The sequence below is a fragment of the Schistocerca serialis genome, chromosome 9 (genome assembly GCF_023864345.2).
Source record: "Schistocerca serialis cubense isolate TAMUIC-IGC-003099 chromosome 9, iqSchSeri2.2, whole genome shotgun sequence".
NCBI lineage: Eukaryota > Metazoa > Arthropoda > Insecta > Orthoptera > Acrididae > Schistocerca > Schistocerca serialis.
The window spans coordinates 93418356-93441069 of record NC_064646.1 but is presented as its reverse complement, the minus strand read 5'-3'; the positions used below and the strand labels follow the sequence as shown (position 1 = coordinate 93441069).

Sequence of the window (22714 nt, the reverse complement as noted above, 5' to 3'; positions counted from 1 at the left end):
CCTGTGGGCATTATGAATCAAGGCACAAAGGATTTAAATACATTAGCTCGAAGTGGACATTGATCTCTATCAATGGGATAAGTTGAAATATTGTGATGCACCAGGATTCGAACCTGGGCCTCATGCTTACTAGCAGATGAAGGCTCCTAGGGTAGACCATGAAGTTGTTGTGACCAGTGTGTCCGTACGACGTAGTGGTCAGCACATCTCCTTAGTAAGTAGGAGACAAGTATTCGGATCCTGGTCAGGCACACATTTTCAACTTTCCCCATTGAAATAAGTGAATGCCCGTTGGCAGCTATTGTATTTAATTGTTTTATGTCTTACATTAGGTCGTATTACTATACTTAATGAAAACCAGTTCAACACTTACTTTTAATAGAATTAAAAATTTATTTTTGTGATGTAAGAAGTAACTTTTTTAAAACCTGTTTTGATATAGGTTTAGTAGAAACTGTACGCTACCTAAGGACTCAAATCCAAATTATCTACTGACAGAGAAAGATTATTTAAAGTGTCTGCAATTGTGGAACTATCTTATTTATTAGATTAATCATCTTTATTGTTTACCCTGTCACCACTGTTGCTGTGTTCCAAATAGCTGTTTCCTCACTGCTGGTGAAACTTTTTTTAAAATTGAAATTGCGTATATTTTGAAGCTTTGATGGTTTTGACTTTGCACATCTTACAGCTTACAATTGTACTTGTAAGTTGGAAACGGTTCTGGCTTTTGTGCTTTCGTGATTAGTACATGTTTCATTACTAACAGATACATTATTGCAGCACTACATGTGTGTGTGTGTGTGTGTGTGTGTGTGTGTGTGTGTGTGTGTGTTTGAGGGGGGTGGGGAAGGGGGGAGAGGAGGGGCTAATTGTGTGAGTGAAGAAATAGGTTAATGAGTGAAGAAATCATCTAGTAACGTCGATTTCTTTGTTTTTAAAGAACTATTACTAATCTAGCATCTTCGCTCATTTTCGTACAGCTGGCGAACCTGCAAGGCGAGTGAAACGTGCATCGATTTCGGCACAGCCGGCATTTTGTCAGCCACGTACGACGTACAAGAAGAGATGCAACACGTGTTTCTGCGATGAGGAAGGCACTTCGGCCACGTGTACTAACTACAAATGTGGCGCTGACGGCTTAATAGGTGAGCTACATATATCTGTATACGCCCCCATGTTCGCGCAGGGTCGGCCGATCCTTGGGCCACATGTACATAACATCTCTCATGTGGCCACCCCACAGTCATTTCTATGTTCCATACGATTGTAACATATCTTTGTGTTGACTGTCATCGATGAAAAGAAATGTTGTTCAAGAATACGAACGATATCAGCACGGAGGTGGCTAACATTGCGATAATATCAATGTACCGGAAGCGACGTTTGAAATTTTTGACATATAATAGATTCTGATCTTGGAAAAAGTTCATTATTTCGAAACAGGAATATTTCATTATTTAAATCCGGCCTGAGTTCTGTCATTGTTGGTTTCCACACGATTTGTATAGGACTATAATTTTTATAAAAAATTTAGTGTTCCCGTTTTGGTTCTTTTGAATTACAGGTAAGTAACTTAGCTGGTAAGTTATGATAAGCCAATATTAATGCAGTTAGCAGAAGGAAGTGATTCATATGCAGTGAACAGGTAGATATGAGTGTAAGTTGTGTACTTATATAGGGAAATAATGATAGACTAACGTGAAGAAACGATTCACAGTATATGAGAAAAAGGAAATGTTTACAGAAAATGGCGGCACTATACAGCATGCTTAGTAAAGTCTCGTACATGCCCTTAGGATGTGGCAGTGTGGAAAGTAGAAGAAAAGCTCCTGCAACAATATGATCAGAAACAAACTTGATTGTCACCACATTCCCATCTGTCACCAGTCTGTTCCATAGTTGTTGCCTCATTAGGCAGTGCTGTATGTCGTCACCACGGATCCAAGCACATGCCTCAGCCCTTCGTCGTAATGAACCACGCACTCCTTCAAATACACTGTGCTCCATTCGGAGTGCGTCACACGTACTATTCACGCGTTCTGTAAGGTCTGCTTATTGTCGATCGGTTGGCCATATTCCAGTGCCTTTAAACGTGCCCACGGCTAGAAAGACAAAGGATTCAAGTGCGATGAACGGGGAGGTCATGCTACCGGATCTCCTCGACGAATCCGTGCTTCATGAACCGTAACAGTGAGGCGCTGTCGGAGGATACGTGAAAAAAGCGGCGTTGCTCCATCGTTCATAAAAGATATTCGTTTTCTTCTGCAACGGTAACGCGCTTCAGCTACGCTGTTAAATCATCCTGCAGAAACGGGTGACAGACAGTACCTTTTAATTTTTTTGGTGAAGTGAATGGCTCTATGAGTATGTCATCGACAATCCCTGCCCATCACCTCCATGGTCACTCGACAATATGTACGTGCCCAATAAGTGCACACTACGGCAATTTATTAAGACATCTCTTTTGACCCCTGCCTCATGTGTCAGTAAAATGCAGGCTGTTAGCTGTGGCTGTTGATATACTTTCCGGGATGTGAGGTCGTGGTCCAAGAACTTTTCTGCTCCTTACGTTTCGTCCAGGACTGCGCTGGACTTCCTCAGAGGCGCTGCTCCGCTGAGTCTTGCCGACTGACTGGTCGGGTGTCCGAGAGCGACTTATATATTGTCAGAAAGGGGGGCGTGGTTCATGTGACACGTGATGAGCAGTGACAATCCATAGCAAAGATAAGGTTGACTATCGATTACCACCTTGTCAAAGATAAAAATTGTTAGCAATTTTGTAGAGCCACTGTCCATATATCGCTAAGTTTCATAGCCTCCTCTTTCCTATTAAAATTATCGTGATGTTTATAAATTTCAATAGCTTCTCTATATAGCCGTGGATAGTAATTTAACGTTGTAGATAAAACTTCGGTATCCGAAAACTTCACTTGGTGGTAGCCTGGTTGAAGAGCATGTTCCGCTACAGCTGATTTTTCTATTTTTCCAAGTCGACAAAGAATTTTATGCTCTTTCAGTCGCGTGTTTACGCTTCTTTTGGTAGTACCAATATAAACTTTACCACAGGTACATGGAATTTTATACACACCACATGTCGACAGGGGAGGGCGTTTATCCTTCACAGATCGTAGTACTTGACTTATTTTCTTTGTTGGTTTAAAGACAAGTTTTATGTCATGTTTTCGTAAAATCTTACCGATCCGATCTATTAATTTTTTAATAAAAGGGAGAACTACTGTATTTTTCTGTCGTTGTGGTTCATTCTTATCTTTTGGTCTTCTATTCCTTGGACGCAAAATTCTATTTATCTCTTTTCTTGAGTAGCCGTTTTTTTCAAAAGCCTGCTTCAGATGTTTCACTTCAGCATCCAAATGTTAAGGTCTATATATCCCTTCCGCTCGATCAACAAGACTTTTTATGACACCCCTTTTTTGTTGTGGATGATGATTAGAATTTTTATGTAAATATCTGTCCGTATGTGTTGCCTTCCGAAAAACTTTATATTCCAAGCTTCTATCGGACCGTCTCATAACTAAGACATCCAAGAAAGATATTCTGTTATCCTTTTCTATTTCCATGGTAAACTGTATTTTTGGGTGAATTTTATTTAGATAATCAAAGAAATCGTCCAAGGCCTTTCTGCCATGGGACCAAACCACAAATGTGTCATCTACATATCGATACCAACGAGATGGTTTGTTATTAGCTTTGTCTAGGGCTGATTGTTCAAATTTCAAATTAGCTGTGGAACTTGAACTGCCCGTATCTCAACACACACTGGTGTCCGGTCATTTCATTGTAGGAAATTTTCGTATTAGCTCTACTACCCCCTTTTATTAAACACGTTGTATATCGAGGGGCAGTAGCGACATTTCAGATATATCATCGGTGTAATATCGACGTATGAACATTGCTGTTGCTTCCATAATAAATCCTTGTTTCCAGTATACCTATATTGTGTACGTCGTCTCCATCTCTACAGCACAAAGCTTTGGCATTAACCAGTCATCAGGTAGAGATGACGTCCGTTCAATGGCCAACTGATTCTGCTGCTGAACTCCGATTTTGTTACTGTCGCCCTGGGAAACCATTTCACTTCATATCTTCAATTTATGGTTTCTTTGAATACCGACATGCTTGTCGAACCCTTGAGGCCCTCTTACTACTGCATCATTACTTGTAAATGACTGCTCACACTGATTCTGCTGCAAAAATATGGTTCAGTTTGATGATGAGCCAACTGTGGCTAAATTAAACATGTTTACAAGATGCTATACTGATTGAAAAAAATCGCAAAGCTAAGAAGGAGTTGTGCGACATCAACAAAAGTTGGTGGGCGTGTTTCTAATCTGAAAGATGATGACTATTAGAATATTGCGCTAGTTACATAAGAGTAGCGCTAGTAGGATCACTAACAGGAATGAAATAAGGTTTGCTTTAAATACACAGTCTAACGGTCGCGAGAGTTAGTTACCTTTGAGACTGGTCGTGGTGAGTTGATGTTAGTCGAAAATCCCTTTAAGGCGAGAAAGACGCCATTACCAACACCTCACTGAGTTTGAACGATGTCGTGTAATAAGGCTACGAAATGTCCAAATGTGTGTGAATTCCTAAGGGACCAAACTGCTGACGTCATCGGTCCCTACACTTACACACTACTTAAACTAATCGAAGCTAACTTATACTAAGAACAACACACACATCCATGCCCGAGGGAGGACTCGAACCTCTGGCGGGAGGGACCGCGCAATCCGTGACATGACGCCCATGACCACGCGGCCACTCCGCGCACCTAAGGCTAAGCTGAATGTTTCTCTGCGATATTGCAGAAATACTTGGCAGGAATGTAATCACGGAACATGATTGTTGGCAGCGGCGGTCATGAGAATGTACTAAGAAGGATGTGGGACTTCCCAGCGGGAAGACCATCGTGTTCGGTATAAGGCTCTGGCACATCGAACTGCATCTGCAGCAGGAATCTGAGCACGAGCTGACACCGCAGTTATGCAACAATCTCTTACAAGTTATTACTTCAAATACAGCTCTTAGCCAGAGGGCCTGTAGCATGCATTACACTGACCCCAAACAAACGTCATTTGCTACTTCAGTGGCGTCAAAAGAAATCTCACTGGATCCCAGGAACGAGTTTCGTTTTTTTGCTTAGGTGCCAGTGATGTCCGTATGCTGGCTAGAGGGAGGCCAGTTAAGGGTTCGCTACCAACCTGTCCGTGTGCTAGACACACTGGACTTAAACCGTGAGTTGTGGACTGGGGTGCGACTTGGTATGACAGCGGGAGCACCCTCATGCTTATCCCGCGCACCCGTACTGCAAATTTGTACATCGGTCTGGTGATTCGACCTGTTCTGCCTGCCATTCATGTTCCAGAGGGTGTTTTTTTAACAGGATAACGCTCGCCAACAATCCGCTGATGTAGCCCAACATGCTCTACAGAGTGTCAACATGTTTCCTTGCCCTGTTCCATAACCAGATCTGTCTCCAATCGAGCGCATATGGAACGTCATGGGACGACAACGTATGGGAACTCACCGGACATCAACTCGATCATCATCCACAACCAGCATTAACCGTACCTGTATTGACCGACCAGGTGCTCCAGTCATGGAATTGCATCCCACAAACTGACATTCGGCACACGCACAGCACAATGCATGCACGTTTACATGTTTGTATTTAACATTCTGGAGGCTACACTGTCATTAATGTACCAGCATATCACATTTCACAGTTGCGGTGGCTTATCTCGCACTTACATTAACCCTGTGATCTTTCAATATTAATCGCTTAAATATGTTATCTCAACAAATCTACGATGACTATTCGGAAAGTGAGGAACGATCTGCCGCGAAATGGAAACCACTGTGAAAATCCCACGAGGCGTTTCACAGATGTTTTGGGGAGTGTCTCTAGTATGCCCGTCGATCGCAACAAGACGCTCTTTTCAGTTGTGAGCGCACTGTGAGCGAGTAAAGGTGCCTAGAATAACAATGTCCCTCGCTAAGTAGGCGGGTCCGCTGAGAGGCTTCGCCTTAGTGAATGCAGCCCACCTAACACAACTGCCACGCATTTCCTTCTTCATAGCAATTCTCAGCCGCACTCTGCAGGGGCAGTGAAGACGCTCCTGCAGCCTTTTCGATGGAAAGTGTTCGATCACCCACAGCACAGCCCTAATTGGGTCGTCCTGAGTATCATCTCTGTCCACATGAAACGCTGGACACGAAGACAACACTTGGGCGCAGGCTTCGCGCTATAGAGCAGCGTAGAGAATTATCGAAAAGTGTCTACTGCTTCTCTTATCAGTTACATTCAGATGTTAACATTTGGAATCATTCCATATTCCATACCCACGAAAATCCATGAAGCCATCTGAAGTAGCACTCGGTATCACAGCATGAATCCGTGTACCGCTGTGCAATGTGTGGCACTCGTACTGCTCCACATGTTTATCAGGAACGTTTGTAGGCAGACCAGCAATAATTCTCTGAGCTGCTGCACTTCTAAAATAGCCAGCTTAAGTGTCGCCAGCCTAACTTTGGCCTGTGCTATCCAATTAAACTTCTCAATACTTTGCAGTTAACAACTAAAGCCCTTTCGTTACTTATTACTTTGGAAACGATTCCCTGATCTGACAGTTAGACTGAAAAATGCAACGAATAGCATCTTATAACCTGTCTTGAGCTGGTTCTTGGTAACATCTGACGATAACTTCCTAAACAACAAACAGGATTACAGTTCAGTTACAAACATGGTTTACCTCCTCTTGGTTATTTTATAAATAAGGTCCATCGAATGGAGGTTAATAAAAATAAAATTTCTCATGCACCAACTTTCTTGAATAATTTGTTTCAGCACTTTAAGTACATCATATTACATCAAGAGAAAGAAATAGTCCAATATCCAGTTCTGAAACATAGCATCGCATGTGATGTTATGCAGCCATCAAATAGGAGTGCGGCACTTAATGTCGACACAGACCTACTTTCCGATGTTGTGGCACTAAAATGCGGTAGCGCAAGTACAGCCTGATAAATCTACCGGTCCTTACCTGCGATGCAGTTGTTGTCACACTGCACTCCCGTCTACGAATCTAACTGAACTTTACCTGACTACAGTAACAGTAGAAGAGGGTATCATATATGAAAATGAAAGACGAAAATAATGCAGTAAAATTAACTATATTACTGAGCCCATTTGTCATCCAATTAAATTTACCACATTTATGCTGAGTTGACTATAGCACCCATTAGAATTCATGGAACTTGCATCACTGAAACCAAATCAGACTGACAAAACAATTCCGCCCTGGGGAATTTATCTGCTCATGCGCAACGTGACTATAAATTTGCTGTTCTATAATGTGGGACTAAAACACAAACCGTCAGGATAGATTTAGATTCCGCCAGCAGTAAGATACACGATTTCTCCAGGACATGAAATAACCTAACGCCACCCCTCCCCCTCCCCTGCCCCCACCAGATTTCACCCCATGACCATGACGTAGATCCTATATTAATACTGAGTCAACACACAACTGGAGAATTAGCCTCATCACAGTTAATGACAGCTGGTTGTGTCATGATGACGTAAGATGTGATGTAAGCTTTTTTCATTCAATTAAATTATCTCTGTCTAACTCTGTAGATATTGTCATCAGCTGAAATATAATTTGACATACGTATTAAAGGCACTGCCTGTGCGAACAACTGATTTCAGTCACACATATTTAACATAAAATGAATAAAAAGCGTATAATTTGCCAAGGTGGACTGCCATGTGTGATAGGCCTGACTTCAGTCAATTTCCGTGTTCGCCTGTACATAATGGCATGTCGATTACCCTTACAACTTTTCATTTTTCTGTGCTGTCAAACAAGCGACTTTATCAGGTACTTTTCTATTCACTTTGTAGTGTTCTACATCGACTCCTCCTGCGGAAACTCTTTAGGGACACACTTTAAAGTAATTCTCTCTTCATTTGTATTCTTATAAAATGCCCTGTTTCTCTTTCTTCTGTCGTTCCTTCCTTGTACTCGTCCATCAACTGATCTCTGAGAGCCGCCAGTCCTCAGAAACTGTCTTCTACTTTTAGTTTGTGCCTGTTTCTATCCCTGCATTGGTTTCAGTAAACATATCCTACAGTTTGCCATGATGTCGTGACGTCGTGCAGTGTGCCGCAGCTCTGGTAACTTAACAATGGTAGCTTTTTGTCTTTGTGCAGTCCCATAGATTTTAATTTTTTTGTTTCGTTAAAATTGAAATATCTCATGATCAGGCTCTTGGGTCATGTTGCTGTTTGCACTAAACTTACTGTAATAAAATCCTACATAGCACTAGATATGAACCCTCCTGGTTGCCTCTCTCCTTCATTACTTAAGTTTATAACTTATTAAGTAGGAGTGTATTAGCATGTACAGTGGAATAACCTACCGCTGTGATGTCTCAAGATGGTCAACAAACACACAAAAACATTAGACTCAATTATTTCCCAAAACCAAACTTCATTTATTGACTTCGTTTGAATCTCTCCAAATACATCACTTTTATCCAGCACTATATCCATCTAGCTACCGGATCAGAGTCTGCGTACTCAGCATGTGTGCACTCAGTTAATAGCACCACTGTAGAAGAAAAATCAGAAATGATAGACATACATGACCGCTGAAGAGACTTTTTTCAAGTATTCTGAATTTAAAACAAAACTTCATTGGGCGCTACGTACCAGTAACTGGAACCAAGCATCAATAATAAGAAATTTAAACACATTAAGTGAGGAACTTCATCTTATAGGGCTTACAATGGGCCTCCAACACCAGACGAGAGCTTTCAGTTCCACACCAGAGATTTGCGAGCTTCGGACCTTTCTGCGAAATTCCTTTAACGTCAGTCCTATCTAGCAGTCAGGCCCAGGAACCACGTGTGGTCATTTCTATTGGTCTCCTGCTGTCCCCACTAACAGCACTTTCCTGCAATGTTCTGCTTCCTGCCAGAACTTCCAGAGATTTTCCTACAGGTACTGCAAAGCACCCACCTGGGTGGGAGGTTGCAACCACAACCAGAGAATCTACAGGTAGACTGACCCATCACCTTCAGGCTGGCAGAAGCCCAGAAGCTTTTCCTAGCTTCACCAATAGCAAACAGGATAAGTGCACAACTACAGTTGGTATTGATATGTTGAAATTTCGAATAGCTACGTGTTAAAATATGTTTTTAAAACATTAGTAGTCCTTGTTATCGATAACAGGTAGTGGGAAAAGCAGTCACAAGTCTCAGATTCATCGGAAGAATCTGAAGGAAATGTAATTCATCCACGAAAGATGTGGCTTATAAGTCGCTGGTTCACCCGATTCTTGAGTACTGTTCATCTATCTAGGATCCCTATCAGGTTGGACTGATAGAGGAGATAGAGAAGATCCAACGAAGCGCGTTGCGTTTCGTTACAGGATCGTTTAGCTGCCGAGAGAGCGTTACGGAGAGGTTAAACAAACTCGACTGGCAGACGTTACAAGAGAGACGTTGTGCATCACGGAGAGATTTACTATTGAAATTTCGGGACAGCACTTCTCAGGAGGAGTCACACAACATATTACTTCCCCCCACATATATGTCGCGTACTCACCATGACGAGGAAATTCAAGAAATTAGAGCCAGTACAGAGGCTTACCGACAATCATTCTTCCCACGTACTATTCGCGAGTGGAACGAGTTGGAGGGATCAGATAGTAGTACCGAAAGTACCCTCCGCCACACACCATTCGGTTGCTTGCGGAGTATGATGTAGATGTAGATGAACAGAATAAGTTTGTAAGAGTCCGTAAAAATATTTATAGTACTCTATCTTACGTAATCATGAAGCTGAATTTTATTTACGCAAAACAACTAGTGGAAAGTATCATTTAGAAATAATTGCGACATATCACGTTTAGTACCTTCAGATGGCCGTCTAGGATTTGAAAGACATAATGCTGAAGCCAGTTGTCTTTCCTTTACATTTAATTTATGAAAAGTTTCACTGCTAGCAAAGCACCGTATGAGGTACTAAATGTGCTGTTAACTTCTCTTCAATATGTCCAGCTGTCCAAAGGCCCATTTAGAATACGTATATTCTCTATATTATAAATCCCTTCAATGAATGCTTTTCTTAACAAAAAATGATAAACTGCTTCTTATTGCATTTCTAAAGACTGCTGCTATTCATAAGCTATTGAGACCCATAAAGGGTTTTTTAACAAGATACCGTTTTCCATTAATAAACTGAAGTGTATATTTGAAGTAATTTTACTATTTCATGTAACCCTGTACATTCATCTACTTTCTCACGTCACTGCCATCAATGTTCAGAGCTTTTTTCTTAATGAAATACCGACTTCTGTGTTTCATTGTCATAGAAAGAGCCTGGCTGATTTGCTAAGCACTATTGAATGGTGGATTTCACAGTAGCTTGTGCCTTCAGTAAGAATTTCATTAATAACGTTTGTTAATGCTTCTCAATACTTAGATAATGATGAAATCGCAATATAAGTGGTCCTTTGATCTTTACATCAACTTTCTCAACTAGTCATTAGCAATGGCTGGTGGATGCCCACTTTGCACTTCGACATTTAAATCACTACGACCACCACTGGAATCTCTAATTTTCTTCATTTAATCCTCCACAGTGTTTCCTCAATGAAATTCAGCCACTTATTGATGAATGACAACTAATTTTACTTTTGGACACAGGGATCGAACCAGTGTACACCTATGTATATTCAGCAGGATTTATGACTGGCTTAGGTATAAAAAATAATCAGCAAGCAAAGCAGATCTGTGGGCAGCTAATAGATGAAGGCAATGAGTACAAATACCTAGATTGCCGAACTCACACCTATAGCGAGAACCTTTTAGAACGACAGTTACTTAAAAAACTCGCTTAGCCCAATACGTGACCTCCATCTTAGGCATTTGTACGTCAGGCTGGAGATGCATTTGGAGAAAGGCGGGGGGGGGGGGGGGTCAGGTAAAAACAAAGCTCTCGAGAGTGTGAGTATTATTCTCTTCTTTTTCTTCATCGATTCACAGTAAACCGCAGCTTATAAAGCTTCTCATCCCTAGTAACCAGGTGCGCTTTCACTCTTATTGTTAAATCTGTGTAAATGTGAGTGCCAAAGACACTTGAACGGTCTCACAACACTAAATTGAAATTTTTGGAAACAACTAACTATTTTACGTTGGTTAACTTCGAACATTTTCTGGCGAAAAATTACGTATACCTGCGTGAAGTTTCTTAGGTATCTTATATTTTGCTTGTTTCGTCTATTAAGCCTCTGAAATAACTCCTATACCTTTTTTTTGTGGTCAGCAAGCTACTAAGGAACTAATTTAATTTATTAATTCTGAAATTTGCTGTTAATTTATAGCCAGTTTTTTAAATGTAATTTGTACATAAAATTGAATTTAGAAGCAAGCTGTATTGTTTCTTTTGCTACGTTTATGGAGCCATATTTATAGATATCACTTTGTAAATTACTGAATTGTACGTATTTGATCATGAACTTGCTTTCAGCAAAATCACGTCGGGTAATGGACAAACAAAGGCGACCAGTACACGAACTATATATTCCACTCTGTTTAGATAAATACTTTAAATCTGTAAGCTTCCAGATTATGCAGATACGTTTTCTAGCATCATAATTTTAACATAAATTGCTAATTAGAACATATGACGCAGGATTTAGGACCGTGACTTATCTGTTTATTAAATAAAGCTCGAGTTAAATTGAATAATGAACTGTAATGTTCAAACTATATCCAACTCTTGTGCTATTATGACTCTTGCTGTATCACAGTTCTACTTTTACTAAACAACATATTCTGAAGCGCGAAAGAAGCTGTATAGTCATGCTTATTCAGATACATAGATACGTAAACAGGCAACGCCTATATAAGACAACAAATGTCTGGCGCAGTTGTTAGATCGGTTACTGCAGGTACAATGGAAGGTTATCAAGATGTAAGTGAGTTTGAATTTGGTGCTATAGTCGGTGCACGAGCAATGGGGACAGAATCTCTGGGGTAGCGACGAAGTGAGGATTTTCCTGTACGTCCATTTCACGAGTGTATCGTGAATATCAACAGTTCGGTAAAACATCAAATCGCCAACATCGCTGAGGTTGGAAAGAGATCCTCCAAGAACGGGACGAACGATGACCGAAGAGAATCGTTCAGCGTGGCAGAAGTGCAACCCTTCCGCGAATTGCCTCAGATTTCAATGCTGGGCCATCAACATATGTCAGCGTGCGAACCATTCAACATCATCGACGTGGGATTTCGGAGCCGAAGGCCCACTCGTGAAGCCTTGATGACGGCACGACACAAAGCTTTACGCCTCTCCTGGGCCCGTTAACACCGACATTGTACTGTTAATGATTGGAAACGTGTTGCCTTGTCGGACGAGTCTCGTTTCAAGTTGTATCGAGTGGATTGACGTGTACGATTATGGAGACAACCACATGAATCCATGGACCTGAATGTCAGCAGGGGACTGTTCAAGCTGGAGGCGGTTCTGTAATGGTAATATGGGGCGTGTGCAGTTGGAGTGATATAGGACCTCTGATACCTCTAAGTACGTCTCTGACGGGAGACACATACGTATGCATCCTGTCTGATCACCTGCGTCCATTCATGTCCATTGTGCATTCCGACTGACTTGGGCAGTGCCAGGAGGACGATGCGACACCCCACACGTCCAGAATTTCTACTGAGTGGCTCCAGGAACACTCTTCTGAGCTTAAACACTTCCGCTGATCACCAAACTCTCCATTGAGCATATCTTGGATGAAATTTCCAGATAGATTAAAACTATGTGCCGGACCGAGAGACCGAGACTCGTACTCGGGACCTTTGCCTTGCCAGTACCTCGTCTCCTACCTTCCAAACTTCACAGAAGCTCTTCTGCGAGCCAAAGATCTTCTGTGAAGTTTGGACGGTAGGAGACGAGGTACTGGCAGAATTGAAGCTGTGAGGGAGGGTCGTGAGCAGTGCTTGGGTAGCTCAGTTGGTAGAGCACTTGCCCGCGAAAGTCAAAGATTCCAAGTTCGAGTCCCGGTCCGGCACACAGTTTTAATCTGTCTGGTAGTTTCATATCAGCGCACACTCCGCTGCAGAGTGAAACTCTTATTCATATCTGGGATGCCTTGCAACGTGCTGTTCAGAAGAGATCTCCACCTCCTCGTACTCTTACGAATCTATGGGCAGGGCAACCCTGCAAGATTCATGGTGTCACTTCCCTCCAGCACTGCTTCAGGCATTAGTCGAGTCCAAGCCACATCGTGCTGTGGCACTTCTGCGTGCTCGCGGGGGCCCTAGACGATATTAGGCAGATGTAAAAGTTTCTTTGGCTCTTCCGTGTAATAACCTCGAATTAGCGCAGTCGCGTCATGGAAACTGTGGTGGCCAACGATCTTACACACCTTATTCACAACTTCCACAAATAGTTTAAACGCCAATCAACATTTTACTTTCCAGAGGCATTCTTCACACAGTAGGCACCGCTCGCAAAACCTTACTGCTGCATAAACTCGGAAATCCTTATATCAGCGACTTCAGAATTTCAGTGACGACTTAACAGCGAGCATTTTATAAATCTTTCGACTCGCAATTCACTACAATATTAATTTTACATTAAGGTCCATTGGCTATTCATCTGCTCACTTCAGAGCCTCACTACCGTGTCCTTCTTACTAGAGTTGCGCACGCCATTACTAAAAGTCATTTACAACTATAAAACCAACTGTTATAACTTATTCTCTTTCTCTAGTGTTACATATAAGTTATACAGACATCTGCATTTTAAAATACACACTTCATATTAACCGATTTACAACTGCACGAATAATATTTTTAAAAATTTATTAAAATGTGTTCAGAATAGTTGTTCTGTTATGTATTCCCCATATTTTCAGTTATCATCTGAAGGATAACTGCAAGAAAATGTAACCTCACAAGAACTACTACTTCTGTGTATCAACTGTTTTATATATACTCAACAGAGGGATATTCAGTAAATATTTACAGGGTACCTGTAATTTTACGAAGTTGTGGTCTGATGATTTTCATCTGAACGTTTGTTTTTCATTAACAGGATAAATTATATTCATCATCAAGTTTTCAATTTTTCTCTGCCTTATTTTCTGTAAAGGCATAGATCACCTCACCAGTTCATATTTGCACAAATAATTCAAAACTTACAACATGTTATATCAATATTTTTCACTAGGACAATATGTCTCTGCGCATCCCATATTCCCAATCTTTTATATTGCTTTTTTCAAACATTTGGTTACCTAATTAGACCTTTTCTTGCAGTTTTTAAACGTTACTCTTTATTTCGTACTCACTTGTGAAGTAATATTTCGCACAAAACAATTTTTAACCATATTATACCTTTATGTTACTCGCTTGATTTTTAGTATGGTCCCTGGTCATTGCTGTAACGCCCATTAATGCATTTCCAGCTATAAAACCTCTTTCTCTCTAATCTTTTGCGTTGCCATTTTACGTACAGCATTACCTGAAACTTTTAAGAAGCATTTGGTACTTGGGAAATATAAGAAATCTACGCGTACACTGATTACAAAATCAGGAAATTTAAATATCTTATACCATTTCTACATTAACAAGACATGTCAATCACTTTATCATTCAGACTATACTTTTAAGTCTGGTTATTACCATTTACCAGTCTTGGTTCATATTTTTATAGATCTATAATATTCTATACTGCTAATGGTTACCCAGATGTAGCGAACTAAGTAATATGCGTTGGGGTTGTGAATGTTGACTTTTTAAATTGACTTTTATGCACAGACTGGAAATTATTTATTTTATGGTTAATATTACTTCATTTCTCATGGGTATTAATCCAAACTAAGCCACCAATATTAAATTTTGTGCCATTTATCTTTCCATCATAACTACATATTCTAGCTTCAGCTTGATTATCCGTTTATCTTTCAATAAATTTTTCATTCCATTAATTATAAACTCTTTGCAATCAGGATAGTCTATCAATTCTTTCACCAAATTATTATAATGCTTTGTCTGTTGCTTTACGCAAAAGATATAGTTCTCCAGTTTTCGATTGACAATAAACATCAGTACATTTAGGTGTAATACTGAAACGTCCCGTTAGAAAAATTATTGAATTACTGTGCTGATAAACCTCTTACGTTATTTGCTTTTCAAACAGCTGAGCAAAACTGAACGTACTCAGACATTATTCTCTTTACTTATTCTGATCAACACTAAACCGACACACAATATTTTTTTAGCGCAACGCAATCTGACTTTGAAAAATCCCTACAAAAGAATGGCCCCGACTAACAATAACCTGTAACTTTCACAATTCACTTACCTCACAAAAATCTTCGTTACTCGAACTACTGCAATACAGTGAGCGCCACTACTGCCAGCTAAATAAAAGATTCAAACTACTGAAGGCACTAACTACTGATAGGCATAGTTAGCAAATGAAAGATTTTGATAGAGAACAAACAATGTATTTACCTTAATAGTGTTCAAAAGTCATAATATATATAGCAGTTCGTGACATCCATTCTTACAAATTTATTGTCTCTGATGTACACACGTCCAGATAATCCGCCCTCAAAAATCCGCCATTTCTCTCCCCACATCCACCACTGCTGGCGGCTCCCCTCCAACTGCGCAACGCTACGCGCTGTTAACATCCAGCTGCCCAACACTACAATGGCAGACACCAATGCAAACTAGCCACAGACTGCACACAGCACAGCCAGTGATTTTCATACAGAGCGCTGCGTGGCGTTACCAATAAGAAAACCTAAATAGCCGACTTACAATACTACATATCACGTATGGGTGTAATGGTTCTTCTTTCACGATACCATTTCGACATATGCGATTTTTCTCCCATTCCACCAATATCCCTGCCATTTGTCAACCTTTCGTAATTCCTTTACTTCCCATAAAAGATATATCTTATTATTCTCTCTGCTCTCCTTGAAACCCCTCCTGCTTTTAGTGCTTATTTCTTGTCCAGAGGTTTCTTCCTCATCCTATCCTTTACATCTTTCACAGTATTTTCTTTTCATCAAACGCCACCATCTTCTCGACCTTCAATTGCTGTCTCTTCAAGAGTTGCGGTAATCTCTACAAACCCGTCTTGTTGTAAACATGTTTCCCCTCCATTTTCACGAGCACCTGTTTCGCTTTCATTATAGTCGGCTTCCTTATTCGTATATGATAACATAAGATCTTCTGTTAATCTGTATATTCCTTTCTCAAATTCAATCTGTTCTATCATATAATCATCAGAATCATGAAATTTGTGCTCATCTACCACTGATCTAGTGATTATATGCAGCTGTGTTACATCAACTTCTATATATGTACTTTGGGGCAAAGTGGTTTCTATCTTATGAAATACCACTTCTTCTTTGCTTTCATTATCTTCTGAATCATTTGTGCTGCTGCATGTTTGTTTATTTCTGTCTCGTGGAGCGAATAAACATCGAAATCAGTATTACTTTGCGCTAACCTCATATTTGGATTGTGTTCTTCTCCTCCGAAAATTACCGTTTTATCTAGATCGAATCTCCGGACATATTACGAGAGTGGAATGTACATCTACATCTGCTTCTACATCTACATACATACTCTGCAAGTCAGCATACGGTGTGTGCGATGGAAAAACAAGTATCTATACAGCTCCTTATGAGCCCTAATTACTGTTATTTATGTATGTTGGCAACACGAGGATTGTTCTTCAGTCAACTTCAAAAGTCGATTCTCCATATTTTCTCAATAGCATTCCTCATAAAGAACGTCGCATTCCCTCCAGGGATCCCATCTGGGTTTGCGAAGCATCTTTCTGATATTTGCATGTTGATCGGACCTACTAGTAACAAATCTAGCAAGCCAGCATCTGGATTGCTTCGATATCTTCCTTTGATGCGACCTCGAGGGATCCCAAACACTCCATCAGTAGTCAAGAATGGGTTGCAGCGGGGTCATAAAATAGGTCTCCTTTACAGGTGCACCGCTCTTTACTAAAACTCTTCCAATAAACTAAAGTCGACCATTCGCCTTCCCCAGTAAAATTCTTACACACTCGTTACATTTCATTTTGCAAAGTTACGCCCTGATATTTAATCGATATGAATGCATCAAGTAGCACATTGGTAATGCTGCATTCGAGCATTACCGGACAGTTTGTCCTACTCATCTATATTAACTGATATTTTTCTATCTATCATCTTATATCCTCCTACACCCACTCAAAGATGACACCTTCCTGTGCACCAAAGACCCACTGATTCATGCTCACCCTGTCACTCAGATGATCTATGCGTACATAGATTAATTAAAATCCTACCACTCTTCCCTGGGGAACCCCTTACGTCAGGTCAACAACTGGGTCTCTTTACTTAGGAAGTCATTAAGCCAGTCACATATGTGGGAATGTATTGCGTATGCTCATACCTTCGTTAACAGCCTTCAATCAGAATCTCCACTCCCGTGGCTACATTTTTAATCTTTACTGACTCGTGATTTAAACCCTTGGAGATGTGGAGCCATTTACAATTGTAAAAAATTTCATAAGTTGTTCAGGCATCTACATTTAAAAAACACACTTATCGATAGTAATCGATCTACAGTTGCATCGAAGAATAAATTTTTTTATTCGATGTGTTAATTTTAGTTGTTCTATTATAACTGTTAGAAATTATATTTTCGCTCGTTGTCATAAACATGACGATGTTGCCACCAGTCACTGGGGGATTCACTGCCTGCCGCAGACGGTATTTACGAAGAACTGCAACGTGTGTGCCTGCAACAAGAGTGGCACCGACGTAATATGCACGAATAAAAAGTGCCCCTCTTCTTTTCCTTGAGGTGGGTTTCCTGACTCCATATTTGTACACATTCCCAAAGCTCCTGACGGACTGTTCCTTCCGATCCACGTTACGTTTATTCAAGTGAAAACAACACTAAAAGAAAGAAAATGTGTAATTGTTAAGCACACTGGTCCTGAAGAACCATCGAATCATTTTAGGTGAGAAATCTATAGTAAGTAAGACACAACAACTGGAGCATTTTCTACGATTAGTATTTCCCAACGTATTCAATTAGCTGAGCACCCACTGCAACGTCTGCCGAAATTAAACAGCCCACAGTTTTTCACCTGCAGGGATTTTCCAAGGACTCCCCACTTTACTCAGTTTCATAACACTTAAACTGTGCATGTCTTCCTGTTACTGGTAATCAAGCTAGAATGTACAATCGTTCTTCGTCAGTTTTGACTTCTGCTGCTACTGTGTGATACAAGAAAGGTGGGTTTTGTGTACTGAGTTACATAGTTAGGCTTAACTCAGGCGGTATCTCGCTCTGGGCTTTCTACAACCCTGACAATTACTGTCGAGCCTACAAAAGATTAGCATTCTGTTGTACATGCAATGCGTGATTTATGGCTTCTTGCAAGTTTGACAGTATTCCTCGTGCGTCCCATAAGCTGTCATATTATTTTTGTAATAAACCTTGTCATTTTAGTTCCCGTGGCCACTATCTCTACCTGTGCTTGCAGACTCCCAAATTTCGACTCATCACTTCCAGTGTCCTGGTCCAGGCGAAAAACTACAATACTGTTAAGACTCGCATTTCTTCCATTCTTCGCCTCAATATATTGCAGTCTGAGGACAGGGACTAATCTCACCCCTCTTCCTTCCTCAGAATGTTTCTGGCACAGCAAGCCCGTTCACATGCAGCAAACAGAAAACTTAGGCAGTACAGTCCCACACATACACAAATGTGTAGACAAAATAAATCCTTGAGAACTTCCCCAGCGCCAAAATTATCTATATTTATGGAAGCCGCTCTCTTGCATTCCTCCCTTGTATTTGTACAACATTTCTCTTAATAAAACAACTTGCAGGATCAGTACGTTCTTCCTTCCCTGAGGCTCCACAACACATAATATATCCAGAGGCAGATCTGGCTGCACATTCACCCAAAGTGACTTCTCGGGTCAACCTGAGATGTAGTCATGTGAATGAAGCCTTAGTGCAATTATATGCCGTTCAACTGGTTTGTTCAATACGCTAGACGCTGCTCATGGTAGTTCAGCAATGACAACAGCTTCCTATAGCTGGAATGTCATTCCACTAGGTTTTTTGTACATCAAGATGCCAGGACTGTCACTTCATTATCCCCAAACTCTATATAACCTATTTTGTGGAAGGTTCCTTTGCTTTCAACCTACTAATTCTCTATGGGCAATCGAAACATGCACCCCTGTGCCAAACAAATAGTTGTACTATTTACCACTCACAACTCTCGTTATTGGTCAGTCCACCACTACATACATATTCGTTGCATCTAATCTAAATCCTCCATTACACACAACATACGATGAAAGATAAGTCTGTAGTTTTAATTTCTCGTCAACAACGAATTAGAAATTCAAGATTTCCTTTAGCAGCTTCTTCTATCTTCCCTCCTTCATTAACAAATCACTGGAAAAAATTGGAGACAGATATCATTGTTTAAGGCAGCAAATTGTAAAGTTGCAGAGAGTCAGTCCAGGCAAGTGCATTCTTGTGAGTCAGTTCAGCCTTCTGTTCTCTGATGCTGTATTGCAAGTAAGTCTTGATGGTAACATTATGAAATAAAAAAATAACGCTTAGAAATGTTGTATATCTATTTCTTTGTTTATAAAGTTTACTTAACTTAATTGTCATACAATCGTAAATGTTTTTATTGACCAACATTGATTATTAAATAAAGTTTTGCTTTTCATTATCTTGAAAAGAATGGAAGTTGATGAGCAGTTGTTGAAATGGTTGGACGAAGAGTTAGCTAATGAAGACCGTAGCAGTCTAGAGTCAATATTCGATAGCGATCGCAATTCTGAAAGTGATAAGTCTTTGGACGAAAATGATACTGTCGATAAATTTGATTTGTGTGTTGAGAAAGGCAGTGTGCAGTGGAGCCATGGACCTCTAATTCAAAACACGAGGGTAAGAAGACCTCAACATAATGTAGTCAAGCATTTACTGGGAGTCACAGGCGAAGCAAAAAACGCCAAGTGTCCAATTGATCGTTTATAGCTTTTCTTCACAAATGAAATATTCGAAGAAATTGTTTGTTGTACTAATAGTTACTTATCCATCATTGCTTCTAAATATTGCATACAAAGGGATGCTGCAAACACTAGCATTAAAAAAGGAACTAAGGTCGAGGAAAGCCCTTTACGTTCTTCAGAACGTGTCGGTTTTGCTCACCATTATCTTCTGTTCCTCGGCAAAAGTGGAGCACTTGTCACTATTGGGAGCAGTTACTGAGCAGTACTACTTGGAGGCTTAACACCAGTAGCATCAAGCAAAAGAAAGGAAAAGTTCAACTTTCAGACAGAACCATCCACACACTATAATATTGAACCTGCTTACCTATTATTGAATGGTCATGTAGGTGCGCAGAAAATAAACCACTTATAACTTCGATCTCTGTGTAAAGCACCCATAATTCTTCTTACCCTCCAACTTATTCGTATTCACGAATCCCACATGTGTTATGAAACACAGAACACCTGGAGATGTAAATGCCTTCCAAAAAAAATTGGTTACCAAAGAGTCTGCTCTCCTAAGTTATCCAAAGGTGAGGATCGATTCATATACATTTATTTTGTAAATACAAACTAAACATCATCGTTGTAGTACAAGCCAATGTAAGTACAGGTGACATTTTCAGACAACAAGGGATCACCACTTTAATGCCGCAGGGGATTAGCCGAGCGGTCTAGGGCGCTGCAGTCATGGACTGTGCGGCTGCTCCCGGTGGAGGTTCGAGTCCTCCCTCGGGTATGGGTGTGTGTGTTTGTCCTTAGGATAATTTAGGTTAAGTAGTGTGTAAGCTTAGGGACTGATGACCTTAGCGGTTAAGTCCCATAGGATTTCACACACATTTGAACATTTTGAACCAATTTAATGTTGGACGGAAGCGTGTGTGAGGTTGGAAATTTAAAACAGTAGGAAGTGAAGACCAAGAGATGAACACAGTAAGCAGATTCAGACAGATGTAGGTAGCAGTGGTTATTCGGAGGTGAAGAGGCTTGCACAAGATATACCAGAATGGCATCAAACGAGTCTTTGGACCGAAGGCAACAATAACTTACAATACCTATTCTACTGTGTGTTGCATAGTAGCGATGCTCAATCATTCTGAAATGTTCTACTACAGGAAGAAATGCTCAATGTACACTTTGTTTTGCAACGTACACATTAAAATGTCTAGAAAACACTTTAGTACAAGCTCAAAGATATTCCAAACAGTCAGACTTGCAAATTCCCTTACCATGTAACTGAAAATGAGAATATTTGCAGTTATTATAGGGGAATCTTTGTAACTGCATATGGTCCCATGTTGTAGTTAGACAATATGTAAACTTTGATGTTTCACTATTTTCCTAAATAACTGTAAGACAAATTAGAAGAGTAGACATAAAAACAACGAAAATATCCAGAAGATTCTGTGTACTTATGGCCAAAGTACCTTGGTCCTCATTGCATCCAACTTTTCGAAGAAAGAGAAACTTATATAGCTTTCATATGTTATTTCCACTGTCGATACATAAAAAACTGCCTCATGCTGGTTGTTTCTAATTTCAGGTTGAGTGCTGGTTACCTGCGCAGCATTAGCACCTGAGCTTGCAGTAACATCGTCCCATGCCAACAGTAGTATTGCACATGTTAATTAATAACGACATCGACTTGTTCAAAAGTTTACACTGTGTAAATCTTTAATAAAAATAAACTGGTAACACAGAAGTTACCCAAATTGTAATTGTATGCCTGAAGCCTTCTCTCCCGCTTCCACCAAGCTCCCCATGTTGTTAAATCATATGAGCCATGAGTACCGGACCTCGACTGTGAGGCCATCAACGTAGTGTATGCGTTAAACAATTGTATGCTTCCTGCTGCATCATAAGTATGGCATCGACCCTCACATTATTGGCCCTTTTCAAATGTGGTAGCTGTGTGCTGGTTCCTTGGCCGACCTTCAGGTGATAACTTGCTCCAGCTGCTTCCAGAGTAATCTCTGCAGCAATTATCGTGCACACCTGGGTTACTCCCCACGTAAACACATGCATGCCTACCAAGAGATTTCGTAGAAAGTAATTCCACTTATACTCTGATATTTAAGTAAAATATTTCCAGGTCATCACGTCTCACCATCCCGAAATATACATTAACCTGCACTACACATGGTGTTGTAAATAAAGTAAGACTTTTACTTGGATTAGTTCCACTGACCTGAAAGAAAAAAAGAACTACATTTTATACATTACTGTATGCATTTTGTGACTACTTTCTAACCTATTTTTCTAGGATGTCTGCCATATATCCACATTTCATCGTCCTCTCTCTCCTGTTTGCAGATACAATCTAGGTGTCTGGTGAAGTGACTACAATTTTACTTATACAAAAAAACCGCAAGATACACTTCTTCTAGGTTCATCTAATAATTGTTATCCATATATTAGCAACAATTATATTTGCAACAACACAAAAATACAATAATCCTTATAATTGCAACTATATGTGTAGGAATATAACACGTTTGGGCCCTTTTCTTCCATTTCGAGCTGTTTCGTATCATTGAAGTTTTCACTTTCCTCTAG

General features: G+C 40.3%; 1 protein-coding gene across 1 annotated transcript in view; it reads left to right on the top strand.

Moving 5' to 3' along the window:
• Positions 1 to 21797, top strand: part of LOC126419888 (pacifastin-like protease inhibitor cvp4) — a 103257-nt gene extending 81460 nt beyond the window's left edge. Inside the window, exons 5-6 of the mRNA XM_050087149.1 lie at positions 984 to 1148; positions 21702 to 21797. Coding sequence (XP_049943106.1) covers positions 984 to 1148; positions 21702 to 21706 — 170 coding nt within the window. The 3' untranslated portion in view covers positions 21707 to 21797. The remainder of the gene's footprint in view (positions 1 to 983; positions 1149 to 21701) is intronic.
• Positions 21798 to 22714: the final 917 nt, after the last annotated feature.